The following is a 16,117-nucleotide window of genomic DNA, read 5'->3' as shown; positions in this document are numbered from 1 at the left end:
GGAGGGTGCGGGGCCAAGCCGGGGCAGCCCTCCTGCGGCCTCGCCCCGGGCGCCCGGGCTTCTAGCAGGATCCAGAGGAAAATTCCGCTGGCCCCGGAGGCTGCGGCCGCGACGGGACCCGGGCCGGGCAGGCACCCGAGCGGAGGCCGGCCTCGGGGTGGGCGGCCCGGGCGGCAGCCAGCGCGGGGTCGCCTCTGGGGCGCCCCTCACCCCAGGAAGGGAGTCCCGCCTGCCAGGCTCGCCGTAGTGGGTGGCCGTGGCCTTGGTCGTGGCCTTGGCGGGAGCCTCGGCCGTCTGGCCCTGGGCACGCCTGACCCCTACGCGGGAGAAGCCGCAGCGGCCAGGGGGAGGTCTGGGGGCGGCGGGAAATGAATGGGGCCCGCGGAAGGCAGGCCCGCGGCGAGCCGAGCGCCTGGCCCGTGTTTCCGTAGCGTGCGCATCGGGGCGCGCAGCCGGCGGCCCCTCATTAGCGAAGGCGAAATCGGGGTTTGGGAACTTGGCAGCATCAAGTGGCAGGGCTGACCCCACGCGTCCATCGCGGGCCCGCAAGGCAGGTGGCAGACAGCACAGGCCGTGGCCAGGCCCCTGCACACGTGTTAGGGTGTGCAAGGGAAGCCGGCCTGGCGCAGAGATGGCTTCCCCAATGATACCTTTAGTTTGCTGGTGTGCTCTCTCCCAGGGGTCTGAGCGGGGAAGGCGGGAGACTCTGGTGTGTGTGTGTGTGTGTGTGTGTAGCTTTAACAGCACAGGCGCCCTGGCCTGGGGCTCATGTCCATTTCCCCGTAATGGAAGGGACACAGATGTGCTGGCGGGGGCCTGGAGGGACAGACGGAGAGCTCCCAGCAGACAGCTCTGCAGGGTCCCTTCCTGACAGCGCCTTCATTCAAGAACTTGCATGTGGCACAAACAAGCCGCCACCATGGGGACTGGAGACGGGCTTCGGCCCATGGCTGGCCACGGGCGTGAGTGTTAGCTCAGTCGCCATTCGTCTTCCCCTGAAAGCCCTTGAGAAAGCAAGTCCTGGGGACAAGCCCCAGGGGGACGTGTGCAGAGGCCCTGGGGCCTGCTCCCTGGACTGGCCTGGCGTTGGGTAGGCGTGGCGGCCAGCTTCCGGCTCCTTCCGTGAGCCCCTCTGTTGCTCATCCATGGCTATGTTAGTGTCACCCCGCTCAGGAAGTGCAAGTTTAATAATAGTCCGAGTGTCTCAGGTGGCCAGGGCTCACATCCCCGCCACAGCAGTCCCAGTAGAACTTGAGCCCCAGAGAGAATCCTGGCCCCTTCCTTCCACTTCCGTTTCTTTCCTCCTGGAGTGGGCGCAGCCTCTCGGCAGCCAGGGCTGCCCTCCAGAGTCGCCTGAGGAGCTGGGGAAAAGGCTTGGCCCGCCAGGCAGTATCGCCCACTGGCTAAGAGAAAGACCCTGCTGAGGCCAGGCTAAGTGGGCGGCATCCTGGCCCAGCCACACACTCGCAGTGTGACGTGGGGCAAGTCCCTTAACTTCTCTGTGTGTCAGCCCTGCTTCTGATCAGGGAGCTCATCAGAGTGGCTACTTCACGGGATTATTCCAAGGCGCCAGTGTGCTAACTCACGTCAGTGCTCCCAACATAGGCAGAGCTTTATCAGAGCAAACGTACTGTGCTTTGTGTCAAAGGAAATTCAGGTACATCACATGGATTAACTCGCAGGGGCATAGGCCAGGAACACAAGAGTATGCTGTGTGCACCACCACCCCTACACACACACACACAGGTAAAGGTATATTCAAGTGGCACTCGGAGGGCTGGCTTTGTGGCACAGCGGGTTAAGCCACTGCCTGCCATGCCAGGATCCCATATTAGAATGCTGGTTCAAGTCTGGGTTGCTCGGCTTCTGATCCAGCTCCCTGCTAATGCCCCTGAGAAAGCAGAGGAAGATGGCGCAAGTGCTCGGGCCCCTGTACTTTGGCCTGGACCAGCCCCAGCTGTTTGCAGGCATCTGGGGGAGTGAACCAGTGGATAGAAGATCTTTCTTTGGCCGGTGCCGCAGCTCACTAGGCTAATCCTCCGCCTGTGGCGCCGACACCCTGGGTTCTATTCCCGGTCGGGGTGCCGGATTCTGTCCCAGTTGCTCCTCTTCCAGTCCAGCTCTCTGCTGTGGCCCGGAAGGCAGTGGAGGATGGCCCAAGTGCTTGGGCCCTGCACCCGTATGGGAGACCAGGAGGAAGCACCTGGCTCCTGGCTTCGGATCGGCGCAGCGCGCCGGCTGTAACAGCCATTTGGGGGGTGAACCAATGGAAGGAAGACCTTTCTCTTTCTCTCTCTCTCTCTCTCTCTCTCACTGTCTATAGCTCTCTGTCTCTCTCTCTCTCACTGTCTAGCTCTGCCTGGCCCAAAAAAAAAAAAAAAAAAGATCTTTCTGTGTGTGTGTGTGTGTGTGTGTGCGCACCTCTCTCTCTCTCACTCTGCTTTTCAAATAAATATTTTTTAAATGACATCCCATGTTGGCCTCTCTGAGCCTGGCAGCGAGAGGGTGGACAGTGGATGGGACAGGGAGGGACAGCAGATGAGCTCCGGTTTCTCCCAGCCCAGAGAAAGAGTCGGCTGCGTATTTTGCTGTCTTTCTGTTGAGAGTCTACTCAGGAAGTGTTTTTAAGGAGCCTTTTGGATTCTCTGACACCCTTTCGGCCCTGCTAGATTCCAGTGTTCCCCGGGCACCTGGGACAGCTCAGGTTGGACGGGGATTGGCGGACCGCATAGACAGCGAGTAGGGGGGACAAAGGGATGACCAGGGGTCTCACGTGCCAGCCAGGGCTGTGCGGCCAAGCTGTGGCCCAGCGCCGTGAGTGGCTGCACCTGTGAGCCCTGTGGAGCCCAGTCATTTTGTTGCCAACTCACGAGGGCAGGGACCTATATTCCGAGTTTCCGTTCTCTCTCGCTTGGCCCTACCGGGATCCTGGGCCTGAAATAGGCCCTCCGTCAATCCGCTGTGGAATTAAACCGCAGCCGTCGCCAGCGGGGGTATCATTCTTCGCAGTTCACCTCTAAGACACCCTGAAGATGCCGCGTGCGTGTGCCCTGACCCCCTCGTGTCTGCCAAGGACCGAGGACGATGGCAGCGGCCCCGCCCGCCCCTCACTGTCCAGAGACCTCACCCAAACTCTGCTCTGTGTCACTGACAGGAAGGGCAAGAGCTCCGCGGGGCAGGGCTCGGGGACAGGGCTGGGGGCCCTTTCCTCTGCCGTGGCTAACTGGCAAAGGCACGGAGCCCCGTGACCAGCCCCGCTCTCTTGGTTTGAAATGGTTGAGAAGTTAGCCTTCCAAACCTCAGTTTTATCATCTCAGAAGTGGGTACAACAATGACATTGTGACACACTTGGCCAGCTGACTGGTGTCGTTGCTTCGATATTTCATTTGTGAAGCCGCAGAAAGCATTCTGTCCGCCTCCATCCAGTCTGGGGCGGGCTCCCGGCCCTCGATCGCCCTGCTTGTCTGAAATACTCGCTCTGTTCCCTAGACTCGGTGTTGTCTTCCACATGCTGCCTGCTTGTGTCCAGCCATTCTCGGGGTTTCATCCCAAGTCCCACTGTTGTGCTGCGAGTGGTGGATAGTGGGAGACGTGTCCGTTTAACAGCCTGATTCTCAGCAAATAATACAACCAGTCTCTGATCGTGGGATCCAAGCAGGCTGTCCGAATCAGAGGCCTCAGCAGACGCGTGTCTGAGACACGAACCCGGGTCCGGTTTCCCCGACGCGTGCCTGGGGCTCTGGCAGCCCCGCCCTGGGTTCCGAATCGTTTCTTTCACCGATAGACGCCTTGAGAAGGGGTGCCGGGGCCGAGGGAAGTGCCGGCCCAGCTGATCCTGCCGGGGGAGGGCCAAGACTTGCATAAGTGAAACAGCCAGAGGAAGGTGTATTTGAAATGCTTTGTAAAAGCCAGCTCCTTTCTGGTTCCCAGATTTGCAGACAGCAAGGACAGGCAGCAGACAAGAGAAAGAGGAGGTTGGACCTGGCAAACAGGGGTGAGGGAGAGCTCAGGGCCAGGGGGATTCCAGGGTGCAGCCAGGAGGTGGACGGAGATGGGGGAAGGGAGGGCAGGGGGTCCTCCTGCCGCCTCGGGGTCGGGGGAGATCTGAGCGGTCCTCCAATTGAACCTAATCGGGCCCCATGTGGGAGCACTGGCTGTGGGGCTGGTCAGCTGGGCGGGGCTGGAGGGGGTTGGCTGGGGTGCCAGCTGTGTGTGTGAGGTTGCAATGAGCTGGTGCTGATGGCTCCTCCCACCAGGGACCACCCCCCCCCCGCCCCCGTTAAGTGGTGAAGCCGCAGAACCCCACGTTGAGGGCAGGGTAGTCATCAGAGCTCCCTGTAGATCGCTGGTCGTCTGAGTTCAGGGACGGCAGGATTAGCATGAGCTGTGGCCACGGCGTAGCACGCGCACGAAGGTGTCCTCACAGTCCCCAGCCAGACGTCCGAGGGCCAGCTCGCTCTGGCTCGTCACCCCGCCCGCTGCCTGCTGCCCTGGCTTCCTCCGCTTCTGCTTGTCTGAGGACACTGAGCAGCGTTTGGGCTTGCCTCAGGTCATCCAGACGATCTCATAGCGAGATCCGTGACGTCACCAATCTGCAAAGGCCCTCCCCCCCGGTAACGTCACATGCACAGGTTGCCGGGGTGGGTGTGTGGGCACAGCTTGGTGGTGGTGGTGGGAAGTCCACACAGCACGCTGTGTAAGAAGGGTGATGGAGGCGGCGTAGGTTTGTCACCTCTTGCTCTCTGCCTGTCATCCATCTTTACTGCAAACAAGTGTTCCCGGCACAGGGTCTGGTGGTGCGTGGGGCAGGCGGCTGAGCAACAGCTAATGAACCAAAGTGTTCACTCTTGCACGCGACACCCGGCTGGGGGCACCCAGCTTAAGCTGCCAGCAGAGCTGGGAGGTGGCACCTGGGCATCTCAGGGCCACATTGCCTGCCGTTGGTCTTGGCCGTGCCACTTACCTGCTGTGCAGCCCTGCAGAAGTCACCTGAGCTCTCTGTGCCTCAGCTCTCTCATCTGTGAAATGGGCCTGTGATGGTGCGTGCCTCTGAGGTTTTGAAATGAGGATTAAATGCATATTTATGTGTGTGTGTGTGTACAAACATATTTGGATACTTCAAAAAGTTCATGGAAAAATGAAATGAAGAGATGCGTTTGTTTTGGTATGAGGAATTCTTGAAATCTGTGCGTAGGTTTTGCAGAATAAAATTTTCCACCAACTTTTTTGTTTTCTCATCTTTAAGAAGCGTGGAGACAGAGAGAGGCAGACAGACAGACAGAGCGCCTATCTGCTGGTTCACTCCCAGAAGCCGGCGGTGGCCGGAGTGGCTTGGGGGCCAAAGCTGGGAGCCTGGAAAACTGTTCAGGTCTCCTGCATGAGGGCGGGGACCCAATTCCTTGAGCCATCACCGATGTCTGCCAGGGTCTGTGTTAGCAGGAAGCTGAAGTCGGGAGTTGGAGCTGGGACTCGAACCCAGGAGCCCCAGTGCGGGAAATCGGCTTAACTGCTGGACCAATGCCGGCTCCTCCGTGAGCTTATGAAGACCTTTCATATGCATGCGTTTAAAGTTTTTTGTACTAAAATCAACTTCTTTAGATTCAATTTTTCACAAACTTTTAAGAGTCTTTCATTTTCTATGTAAAGTGCTAATAATGGTTCTTTTTCATAAAGAAAACATTTTGAAAGGCAGAGCGACAGAGAGAGGGACAGAAAGAGAGGTCTTCCATCCGCTGGTTCACTCACCAAATGGCCACAACAGCCAGGAGGAGCCAGGAGCTTCATCTGGGTCTCCCACGCGGGTGCAGGGGCCCAAGCACTTGGGCCATCTTCTGCTGCTTTCCCAGGTGCATTAGCAGGGAGCCGGATTGGAAGCAGAGCAGCTGGGACTTGAACCGGCGCCCGTATGGGATGCGGGTATCGCAAGCTTTACCCAGTGCGCCACAACGCGGGCCCCCAGTAGTGTCCTTGGCACTTAGAAAGTGCCAGGAGAAAAACAGAAGCACAGAAGAGCACACACTTGCGTTCTTGGTGCCTGCACTCAGCACTCCCGGGGGCTGGCGGCCTGTGTGTGGGCACAGGCCCATCTGCGAGGCTGCACAGTGAGTCGCTGGCCTGGGTCTTCCTGCCTGTCAGCCCTGGTCCTGGAGGGGGGCTTGGTCCAGGGCAGCTCCCCCTGTGCCGCAGTGAGGGGCCGTCTCGGGTGGGCGCAGTGGTAACAGCCCTGGCCCTGACCTCGGCCCCTGTGCTGAGTGCTGGGCTTGGCCGGGACAGGGAAGCCGACTGCCACCCGAGGCCACTCACGTCCCTTTGTTTGCCCTCACAGGCTGATGCTGCCACCAGCTTTCTGAGAGCAGCCAGATCAGGTAACTTGGACAAGGCCTTGGACCACCTGCGGAATGGGGTAGACGTGAACACCTGTAACCAGGTAAGCAGGACGGGGCGGGGCGTTGCCTCTGACACTGGCCTTTGCCTGGTGAGCTTGGAAACTTCCCCACTGAGCCTGTTTCCTAGTGGCTTCAGAAAGCCTGAATTCCGTGCTACCCTGCGGGCCCCTGCCGCTGTCTCGGGCTGTGCGGTCTTTGAGAGTGGGTAGCAGGAAAGACCTTTGAAGGCTGCTGTCGGGAGCCCTGGGGTCACCTTTGTTCCCCCGGGCGGCCTTTGTGGCTCAGGGCCGGGTGAGTTCCTGCGGCGCCGGCAGCTGGCTCCGGAGGGCTCCGGAGGGCTGTGGAGCGGAGCGGCCAGCGCTCGCTTCCAGGAGGGGCTGCTGGGGATGCGGGGGAGGGCAGAGGTGTGGGAACTTCCGCGGGGAAAGAAGAAAGAGCCCTGGAAGCGCCAGAGGTGTGGCTTGCGTTCGGAGGTTGGTGGCTTGCTATGTGGCTTTTGTCTGTCGGTGTTTGCCAGCCTGTACCAATTAGGACTGTGTTTCCCTCCTCGCCGCCTCTACTGTTCCAAAAACTGCTCCTCGTTGGAGTGACTATGAGGAGGAGGCCTTGCAAAGTTGGTGGGAAAACGGAACTAAATGAATGCAGGTTTTCCGTGAGCTTCTATTTTTTTAAAGATGTATTTATTTGTTTGAAAGGCAGAATTACAGAGAAAGAGAGAGAGACAGAGAGAGATCCTCCATCTGCTGGCTTACCCCCCGAAATGGCCACAATGGCCAGGGCTGGGCCGAGCCAAAGCCAGGAGTCAGGAGCTTGATCCGGGTCTCCCACATGGGTGCAGCGGCCCAAGCACTTGGGCCACCCTCCCCTGCTTTTCCCAGGCCATTAGCAGAGAGCTGGATCAGAAGTGGAGCAGCCAGGACTCGAACTGATGCCCGGAGGGGATGCTGGCGCTGCAGGCGGTGGCTTTACCCACTACGCCACAGCACGGCCGCCTCCCACAGCTTCTGAAGCCCCCGCAGCGCACAGCACATGCAGTGGAGTGTCGTGTCCGTTGTTACGTGTCCAGCTCTGGAGCACCAGGTGGTGCAGCCGCGGCCGCTGCCCGTCCCCAGAACTGCTCCTTGGCAAAGCCACAGCTCTGCCCGTGATCGGCAGCCCCTCACGGTCCCCACCCCTGATGGCCCGCCTTCCTTTGCCAGTCCCTGGATCTCAGCCTACATCCTCTCCTCCCTGCCCCGACTCAGTTTCAAGCGCCCAGCGCCAAGACTCCACTCAGATGCGGGTGGTTTCGTGGTGGCAGACCTTGGCAGCCAGAGGAGCAGAGAGGATGGAGGCGAGAGGAGGTGACAGGAGGCGGAAGGAAGTGTGCGATACGATGCAAAGCCCCTAGCGGTGACCTTCCCCGGGGCTGGGGGTGCCAACTGTGTGAGGAGCCCACCTGCCCCCACCCCGCCCCTGCCCGCATCCCCCGCAGCCGGAAGTGCCAGCCCCAGCAGGATTCCGGCAGGCATCCAAGTGCTGGGCAGCAGGTGGAAACTCTGAACTTCCTTCTTTGGTGGTCAGAGGAGGAGGAGCAAAGTTTTGGGGCGCCGTCGTGTTAGCCCCGCCCCCACCCGCGCCCATGGGTAGGGGCTGCTCTGGCTGCTCTGGCACCCACAGATGCCAATGCCATGATTTTGGTTGGTGCTGGGGCTGCATCGCCCTGTGTGGGGGGCTGTCACAGGAGCCCGTTTTGCCAACATGGGGATGACAGAACGTTCCTAGGATTGCGCCCGGCGCACTTTCTGTGTGAGATTCGAAGGTTGGGGAGCGGCCTCGTCTCGCCTAGCCTCCCAGTGGCAAGACCTCGGCCTTCTCTCCCCATCACTGCTGGCTGCGCCCCAGGCCCGGATGACACTGGGCGCTGCTTTGCTGACACCATTGCCGGTGGGCTCAGCGCCAGTGACGAGTGCAGCGCCCCTGCTGGAGACAGCTGGGGCTGCAGGCTCTCTCAGAGAAACGCAGGTGTGAGAGGAAGGCGGGCAGGACAGGACGCATCACAGGGCAAGGCCACGGCTGCCGGCTTGTTCCTGTGGCTGCTTCATCCCCAGATCTTGGGCCCTGTTGATCCGTGCCTCGTGATCTGTGACTGCGCTGTGACAGGTAGCTGCAGATGGGGACTGTTCACAGCAGCCCGAGCCTCGTTCTGGTTCATAGGGCACTTCTGTAGGGTGCTTCTGATTGCATAGGGTGCTCTGGTTGTATAGGGTGCTTCTATAGGATGCTTCTGGTTGTATAGGGTGCTTCTATAGGGCACTTCTGGTTGTATAGGGTGCTTCTGGTTGCATAGGGTGCTTCTATAGGGTGCTTCTGGTTGTATAGGGCACTTCTATAGGATGCTTCTGGTTATATAGGGTACTTCTTATTGCATAGGGTGCTTCTATAGGATGCTTCTGGTGTATAGGGTGCCCCTACTTCTAGAGGGTGCTTATTGTTGTGTAGGGTGTTTCTATAGGGTGCCCCGGTTACATAGGGTACTTCTGGTTGCATAGGGTGCTTCTATAGTGTGCGTCTAGTTGTATAGGGTACTTCTATGGGGAGCTTACTGTTACATAGCTGTTTCTATGGGGCTCTTCTGGTTGCGTAGGGTGCTTCTGTAGGATGCTTCTGGTTGTATAAGGTGCCCTGAAGGGGAGAGTGGATCGAGGGCCGCAGTGGCCAAGCCCCTCCCTCCTCAGGCTGGGTGGCGCACCCTGGGACAACACTGCTTCTTTGCAGCCTCGCAGCGCTGGGCTCCTAATGGCACTGGCACGTCCCCTCCTCACAGCTGCCTGCACTGTGCTGAGATAAAACCAGGCTCTTGCCCCGGGGTCTCGGCTTCAGCCTTGGCTGTGTCCTGCAGCTCTGAGCGGATGGACTGTGGCAGGGGCGACGCAGCAAGTGCTCGTCCTTACATAAGCAGCATGCTCTCGGGGTGTGTGTTTTGTGGGGAAGAGCGTGCTGCTGGCCGTAATAGGAAGAAATGACTCTCCGTAGCGTGGAAAGGCGCACTGTGGGCTTATATAAGAGGCATCTGAATATTCAGGGCAGTTTCCCTGATACACGGCTAATGTCTGCTAATTTTCATCAGCATCGTCATCATTCGTTTAATAGGGAGGAAGACATCATAGCTAAGAGCACGCACACACACATGCGTGCACGAGCGTCTTTGCAGGAAAGCCGGTTCTCATTCTTGTTCCAGCGTCGCTCGTGCCTCAGACCCCCGCCTCCGGCGTCTTCCTGTCCGTCCCGCCTGTCTTGGGAGGGCTGGGCTGCAGGGTCGCGGCAGGAGAGAGAAAATGGCAGAGTCCTCATCCTCTCTGAGCCGCCGCCTGCCGGCAGCGACAGCTGCTAATCAGCTAATGCGCACCAAAGCCCAGTGTTAGGAACCGCGGAGGGCGGAAGGGAAGGCCTGGCGTGAGAGGCCTGGCCTGGGGTTGGAGGTCGGAGCACAACCATGCAAAGGCCAGGGGGCAGGGGACAGGGTGGCGCGTTCAGGGCGAGCCGGAGAGGAGGACTTCAGAGAGCAGGGAGGGAACAGATGAGACGCAGCGGGGCTGCGCTGGAACCTACAGACAGAGGTCAGAGCCACGACACCCGACAAGGACGGCGTGCAGCGTGCGTGCGTGTGTGCCTGAGTGTGTGCGCTCCAGCTATGCCAGACGTTAACCCCGTAGCTGCTTGTGGATAAGAGGGGACGTGGGGCAGGGGACAGAGTGGCCGGAGCAGCAGAGGTGAGAGGGAGGTACCGCCGGAGCCTGCAGCCGTGGCCGTGGGCCGGGGCGGGGGGGGGAGGTATTTGGCTGCTGAGCAACCTGCGCCACCGTATTAGTGCATCCTGGCCGAGCCTGCTGGTGGAGGCCAGATCACCTCGGATTCCCACACTGCGTCAGAGACGCGCGGGAGGCAGAGGGCCGCGGGGGCTGCGGGCAGTGGCGAGTGTGGGGGGCTCGCCCCGGGGTGCTGGCTGCGGAGCTGGAGCAGGAAAAGCTAGTCCTGATGATGGAGAGGGTGAGGATGGGGACTTTGGCCACGAGCCTTGGGCCTGGCTCTGGAGGCGGGAGTGTGGGAGAGGCCCACAGCCTCTGCGTGTGGGCAGGGTGAGGGGTCGGGTAGAGCTGGAAGGAGGCCCTGCTGAGGAGCCTGGGCCCGCGGGAACATTTCTCGGAGGCATCCGGATATCGGGGCCTGGAGTGCAGATGAGAGGTCCAGCCCACAGAGAGATAGTTGGACGCCACTCAGCATTCGAGGAAGTCAAATGCTGGCGCCGGCCGGCGGGGCAGGGTGAGTGGTGTGGTGAGGACCACCCGGGGGTCAGTGCACACGCATCTGTCACACGCCTGCCTTGTGCCCAGGAACGCTCCCAGCACTAAACAAGGCAGACAAGAGCCGAAAAAATGAACGCGCTCTGGGACATCAGCTGTCGGGAGGCTCCACGCAGGAGAAACAGGCAGAGGGGCCTCAGGAGGGCACGTCTGTGAGTGAGAACTCGCGGCTTCTGGGGAACAGCACCCCTGGGAGAGGGAAGTCTGTGCAAAGGTCCTGGGGCAGCAGTCAGCTTGGTTGCTTTGGTGAAGGGCTTTGTGGGCCCTGCTGGCGACTTGGAGGGTTTTGCCCGTGCGTGAGGATGGGGAGCCCCTGGAAGGTGTTACATAGAGGCACACTGTGGTGTTGGGGAAGTGCCCCAGCTGCTGTGTGGAGGACGCACTTGAGGCGCCACTGTGGGGAGATTGTGTGGGGGTTGCCGTGGTGAACCAGCTGTGGAGGTGGGGGCCCTGGGTGTGGTGACGTCAGCTCCTGTAGCTGTGGCATAGGCATGGCTCTCAGCCCAGCAGACGCTGTGTGTGTCCTGGTCCCCAGAGCATGAAGGAATCTCTGTTGAGGACAGCCCACCCGCGGTCCTGCCACACAGCACGGGCATGGGGTGTGTGTCTTTGTTTTTTTTTTTTTTTTTTTTTTTTTTTTTTTTTTTTTTTTAAGATTTGTTTATTTATTTGAGAGGCAGAGTTACAGACAGTGAGAGGAGAGACATACAGAGAGGTCTTCCATCTGCTGGTTCACTCCCCAAATGGCCGCAATGGCTGAAGCCAGGAGCCAGGAGCTTCTTCCAGGTCTCTCATGCAGGTGCAGGGGCCCAAGGACTTGGGCCATCTTCTACTGCTTTCCCAGGCCACAGCAGAGAGCTGGGTCAGAAGGGGAGCAGCCGGGACTTGAAGCAGCGTCCATATGGGATGCCAGCACCACCACTATGCCACAGCACCACCCCCAGGGGTGTGTGTCTTCCTTCCCCTGTGGACGCTATGCTAGGCGAAAGCCAGGTCCACGAGCCGTTTCCCTTCCTCTCCCCACAGCCGCTGGCGTGGCATGGGTCGCGCATGAGATGGCGTGGCGTGGGTCACGCAACAGACGCTCTGATTTTTTGGATGAAATGGCTACACACGCATTGCCAATGTTAGCGTCTGATGTTCAGTTTCCAGAGTAAATGCTAGATTGGATATTTATATCCAGTCAAAATATTTGATGATGGAGACTGCAGTCGTTGGAAAAAAAAAAAAAAAGGAAAGAAAAAAAAAAAGGACTTTCTGGGATGACGCGTTCGCCAGATTAAAGGGCCGGGTCTCTGTCCTCCAGAACCCCGAGAACTGATGGAAATTGCGGGGGCAAACGGCCTCAGGCTCTGTTTCCTGTCCTGCTGTGGGAGAGGAGCTTCTGGGGACCCCGCTGAGGACTCCCCTCGTCTCCCTGCCTGCGCGGGCATTTCTGTGTCTGTCGTCCTGTGTGCCTTTGCTGCACATGTAGGGGGACGGGGACCTCGTCCCCTGTCTCTTGGGCTCCTGCTTGGCACGTGGCAGGTGCACCTCGATGCAGGCGTGGGAAGTAGACCAAGCCCCGCCCCCTCACCCGGGCACTGTGTCAGGGTGCGAGTGAGGGATTCCCCACCCCCGCCCCCGGCCGCTGCTGGCCTCGGCCCCCCTAGTCCAGAACGTGGCAATGTTTACTGCAGTGTCCGGAGGCTGGACCGTCTCAGGGGTCACAGGTGACGCACAGGCACAGCCCAGGAAAGCGTGGGGAAGCAGGCCGTTCCCCCCGGAGCTCCCCACTCCGCCATGGCCGGCATCCTCGGGCCGCACAGTCGCCGCTGCAGTCAGCTTTGCTTCAGCAGCCAAATGCCAGCGTGCACCGCCCGGGCTTGGCTGCCCCTGGTGATGAGGGAAATGGTGACCTTTCCGAGTTGTGGGACCTCGGAGCTTACGGGGGATCGTGGCGTTCGACCTTCATCTTCATTCTTGGTTCAGGAAACCACGGTGCAAGAGCGACTTCTGAGTGCCTTTGCAGTTGGCGAGAGGGGCTGGTTCATTTATCCCACAGACGTGCACCGGGAGCCCGCAGCGGGGGACCCGTGCGCCCTGCCAGAGTCCAGGGCTGGCCGAGATGGCCGAGGTCACGCCTGTCTCAGCCCAGAGGCAGGCAAGGAAGTCTGGCCTGCACAGAGGACTTGCCAGTTCGGAGTTCTGGGTGGCGTCCAGATGTTCATCATTCATTCATCCCTTCATTCCTTCAGCAGAGACTGGCGGGGGAGGGGAGTGAGTCCCACCGGCCGCTCTCACACTGTTTTAGTCTCCGGTGATGGCTCACATGCGGTGAGTCAGAGGAAGATCTGGAGTGGAGAACAGGTGTCTCCAGGTGGACAATCAGGAGTTGGGATTGCAGTGTAGACTCCGCCCCCCCAGCTTCCCAGGCACGGGGAGTGAAATGAGAGGGAGTGAGGCTGGTAGGCAGTCAAGCCAGGGAGGGGACGTCCAGGTCAGGGTGGGGACACAGCCTGTCCCTTCTCTGTCACCACCTTTTCCCTGGGAGCTCGGGGCAGGCACAGAGACAGGGTTCAACTTTGCGGCTCCCTCACTCTGCCTGTGTCCTCCATCCTCACACACAACAGCCTTCCTGATACGGCAACGTGGTGGTATCAAGCCTTCTATAGTTTTTAAAAGATTTATTTATTTGAAAGGCAGAGTGTCAGAGAGCAGGTGATGGAGGGAGAGAGAGGGAGAGAGAGAGAGAGAGAGAGAGAATCTTTCATCTGCTGGTTTACTCCCCAAATGGAGCTGGGGCTGATCCAGGCTGCAGCTGGGAGCCTGGAAATCCATCCAGGTCCCCCATGTGGGTGGCAGGGGCGCAAGGACTTGGGCCATCCTCCACTGCTTTCCCAGGCACGTTAGCAGAAGCAGAGCAGCCGGACTCAAACTGGCACTCGGATGTGCGATGCTGGCATTGCAGGCAGCAGCTTAGCTCACTGGGCCGACGACTCTGGCCCCAGACACAAAGCCCTGCATGGGGGCTGCTTTGCACTGATGAGGAAGTCAGGATCGTCCCCACCTAGGCAAGCGGTGACCTGTGTTACACGGCGTCCCAGGCCCCCAGTCTGGAGCCAGGGATTCCAGTGCACTTCCCCGTCCCACCAGGAAAGCTGTGTGTGAACCCAGTGGGCCCTGAGAGCCTGTGCCTCCTGAACTATTCAAACCACTGTATGTCTTCTGCACCTTGGCGGGAAAGGAGCCATCCGGTGCTCCGTAAAGCACGTGATGACGTGGCACGAGTCAGCGTGATGGGGGGCTAATCATCACAGATGACGGTTGTACGGTGCCTGTGGCCTTCCTCAGAAATGAAGAGAGAGAGAGAGAGAGAGAGAGAGAGAGACAGAGAAATCTCCCATCTCCTGGTTTGCACCCTAAACACCAGCATTGGTCAGAACTGGGCTGCACCCAAGCCAGGAGCTCAGTCCAGGTCCCCCATGTGGGTGGCCGAGACCCAACTCCTTGAGCCGTCCCCACTGCCTCCCAGAAGCTGGAACTGGAAGCCAGAGGTGGTTACTCTAATGTGAGATACAGATGTCTTAAGTGCTGGGACAAACATATGCCCCCAAGGCTCCTTTTTTTTTTTTTCATTTTTAAGATTTATTTATTTGAAAGTCAGCATTAGAGGGAAAGACACACACACAGAAAGAGGTCTTCCATCCACTGTTCACTCCCCAGATGGCTGCACAGCTAGGGCTAGGTCAGACTGTAGCCAGGAGCCAGGAGCCTCTTCCTGGTCTCCCACGCGGGTGGGCCATCTTCTACTGCTTTCCCAGGCCAAAGCAGAGAGCTGGATCGGAAGTGGAGCAGCCGGGACTGGAACCAACACCCATATGGAATGCCGGCACTGCAGGCACGGCTCAACCCACTGAGCCACAGCGCCAGCCCATCCCATGAACTTTTTTGAAGCTCCCTTGCACACAGTGCTGGTCTGAACATCCACGCTCTGCAGACAGAGTAGAAGTCTGAAAGCTTCCCCGGGACCACTGTGAACACTTGGGTCTGACCCTTGTCAGCTCTCCTCTGTCCACGCACGACATGGATGTTAACTTGTTCCTGCAAGCTGCCTCGTTGCTTTCGTCTTGTGATTGTGGAGTGGGGAGGAAGTTGGGTGATCAGGCAGGGACCGAGACGTGCGGAGGTGACAGGTGGGACAGGCTAGAGACCTCGCTCCCTCACCCAGTGCCCTTCCCCGTGAGAGCTGCCTCCTTTGATTTTGGGACCTCGTTCTCATGTGCAGGAGCTATTCTTAGCTGCCGCGCTCGGTGCCAGCAGCCCATCCGCTCATTAACCTGCGCTCGGCATCCTCTCCCAGCTCCCAGGGCTGCGCTGTAGCTGCGGGGCCTCGGGGTTGCTGGGGCCCTGGGACTGCTGTCGGGCCCTGCAGCCCGGGAGTGGGGAGAAGGTGAGCTGAGGTGGCCCCGTCTGCCCGCAGGGCTCAGAACTGACTGTGGCGTCTTTCCCCTCCTGGATAATGAGAAGGGATGCGAGTATTTTTCCTTCCGATGAGCATCTAGTGAAGAGTGAGTCTTAGCGCTCCCTGGGCAGGCGAGCTAAATTTAGAAGGCAATAAAGCAAAGGAGGAGAGAGGCTTAGGGCCAGGCGTGGGCCTTTCTGCCACGCAGCCTCGCTCTGAGGATGTGGGGTCCTGGCTTCCCGTCCCTGGATGAGGGGTGGGCCTCCATGGAGACAGGCGCAGAGAGCTCCGTCTGGCTCCTGGTGCATCCAGTTCCCAGATGCTGTGTTTTTAGCTGACCTCTCCCACCACGTGGACTCAGGGGAGCCATAAGCTACCTGGGCTGGGAAGAGGCTGTGGGTGGGGAGGCTCCCTGCCCGCAGCGCCCACGCGAGACTGAAGGCTGCTTCCTGTTAGTGTGCTTGCAAGGCACTCTGGGCTCCTCCTGGAATGACAGGAAAACTCAGGTCAAGGTCACTCCTCAGGGTCCTTTCTATTTTAAAAAAGATTTATTTTATTCATTTGAAAGTCTGAGTTAGAGAGAGAGAAAGAGAGAAAGAGAGAGAGAGAGAGAGAGAGAGAGGTCTTCCATCCACTGGTTCACTCCCCAGATGGCCGCAATGGCCAGAGCTGGGCTGATCCAAAGCCAGGAGCCAGGAGCTTCTTCCAGGTCTCCTTCGTGGGTGCAGGTTCCTAAGGAATCGGACCATCTTCCATGGCTTTCCCAGGCGCATTAGCAGGGAGCTGGATCAGAAGTGGAGCACTCAAGACTTGAACTGGTGTCCATATGGGATGCTGGCACTGCAGGTGGAAGCTTAACCTATGCGCCACAGCGCCAGCCCCCAGGGTCTTTAGCGATAGGACAGGTGGATGTGGTCACTCTTCATGGTAGCTTCAGTTCCCCA

General features: G+C 59.2%; 1 protein-coding gene across 8 annotated transcripts in view; it reads left to right on the top strand.

Moving 5' to 3' along the window:
- The window catches only part of ANK1 (ankyrin 1), a 185,092-nt gene that overhangs the window by 102,965 nt on the left and 66,010 nt on the right, over positions 1 to 16,117 (top strand). For all 8 annotated transcript variants that reach the window (XM_070068605.1, XM_070068600.1, XM_070068598.1 and 5 more), the window contains exon 2: positions 6,326 to 6,427. In XM_070068605.1, the coding sequence (XP_069924706.1) occupies positions 6,326 to 6,427 (102 nt within the window). The remainder of the gene's footprint in view (positions 1 to 6,325; positions 6,428 to 16,117) is intronic.

The sequence above is a fragment of the Oryctolagus cuniculus genome, chromosome 2 (assembly GCF_964237555.1).
Source record: "Oryctolagus cuniculus chromosome 2, mOryCun1.1, whole genome shotgun sequence".
Lineage (NCBI taxonomy): Eukaryota > Metazoa > Chordata > Mammalia > Lagomorpha > Leporidae > Oryctolagus > Oryctolagus cuniculus.
The sequence above is the reverse complement of the archived record's forward strand: the minus strand, read 5'-3'. Positions and strand labels throughout refer to the sequence as shown.